Raw genomic sequence first — 992 nt, 5'->3', positions numbered from 1 at the left:
GCGATCGACCGGTCGATCGCGATCGACGTATTGAGCACCCCTGCTGTTGATGTTATAGCACATTATAGCACATACATTTAAGCTTTTAGTGGAAAAGGGGTAATTTCATTTGGTAAATTTTACATTTTTTATMGTAATGCTTTTTGTTTTTAGGGGGAAACATCAGTTGCCAGTGCCACCAGCTACCCAGTATGGAATGAAGAAATCTCCTTTATTGAGCAGTTTCCTCCACTTGCACAGCGAATCAGAATCCAGCTCCTTGATGATGCTAAGATGGGAGACATAGCTTTAGCTACGCACTTTCTGGACCTCCAACAGATATCTGATCCCACCAGGAATGGTATGAAACTGAAATAGTGCATTAAACATTTCTATTCCTTAACTGGAGAAAACCAAAATAAGATTAAAATTGCCAAAATAATTGTGTATTGGTATTTTATATTGAAACAATGGAACATTTTACAGCCATTAGTGTATTTATTTCAACCTGATCCAGCACTTTGTTAGAATTCCTTGAAATCATGCCCAAAAAAATGATAAACTTGTATTGCTTTTTTTTACTGATCACACCCAGGCTCTGACAAATCATTTTTGTACATTGATGCAAGTAAATCATTTTACAAACCYTGAGTCACTGCTCACCATTTCTCTTCTTTTYACTCCTACTCYTCTTCCTCCACAACACATTGCTWAATATGATGGCTGAACATCCGTTTGGCAGCGACAAAAATGATMATTTTTTTATTTTAACTGCATTTTGAAAACTTAAAACTTCTCTCAGTTTCTCAGCAACMAGCCTTCAGKCGAAACAGATGAGGTCYTGTTTTAAAGTTTGGTAATACTGATTCACATGTTATGCTACCTCTGCTGCTACCAGACTCCATCATAAATCACCCAGGACACAGATATGCTGCCACTGCCTTACTAAACCACCAGAGTTTTGGGTTTTATGCCAAAGGAACTCTCACACTTCACCATGCCCGATGATGGCG

The 992-nt window shown here is 38.4% G+C and overlaps 1 protein-coding gene across 1 annotated transcript in view; it reads left to right on the top strand.

Moving 5' to 3' along the window:
• The window catches only part of fer1l4 (fer-1 like family member 4), a 41,201-nt gene that overhangs the window by 23,934 nt on the left and 16,275 nt on the right, over positions 1-992 (top strand). Inside the window, exon 14 of the mRNA XM_008409158.1 lies at positions 154-340. Within this exon, the coding sequence (XP_008407380.1) occupies positions 154-340 (187 nt within the window). The remainder of the gene's footprint in view (positions 1-153; positions 341-992) is intronic.

Source organism: Poecilia reticulata, linkage group LG5, assembly GCF_000633615.1.
Source record: "Poecilia reticulata strain Guanapo linkage group LG5, Guppy_female_1.0+MT, whole genome shotgun sequence".
Lineage (NCBI taxonomy): Eukaryota > Metazoa > Chordata > Actinopteri > Cyprinodontiformes > Poeciliidae > Poecilia > Poecilia reticulata.
This window is presented reverse-complemented; position numbering and strand designations above follow the sequence as displayed.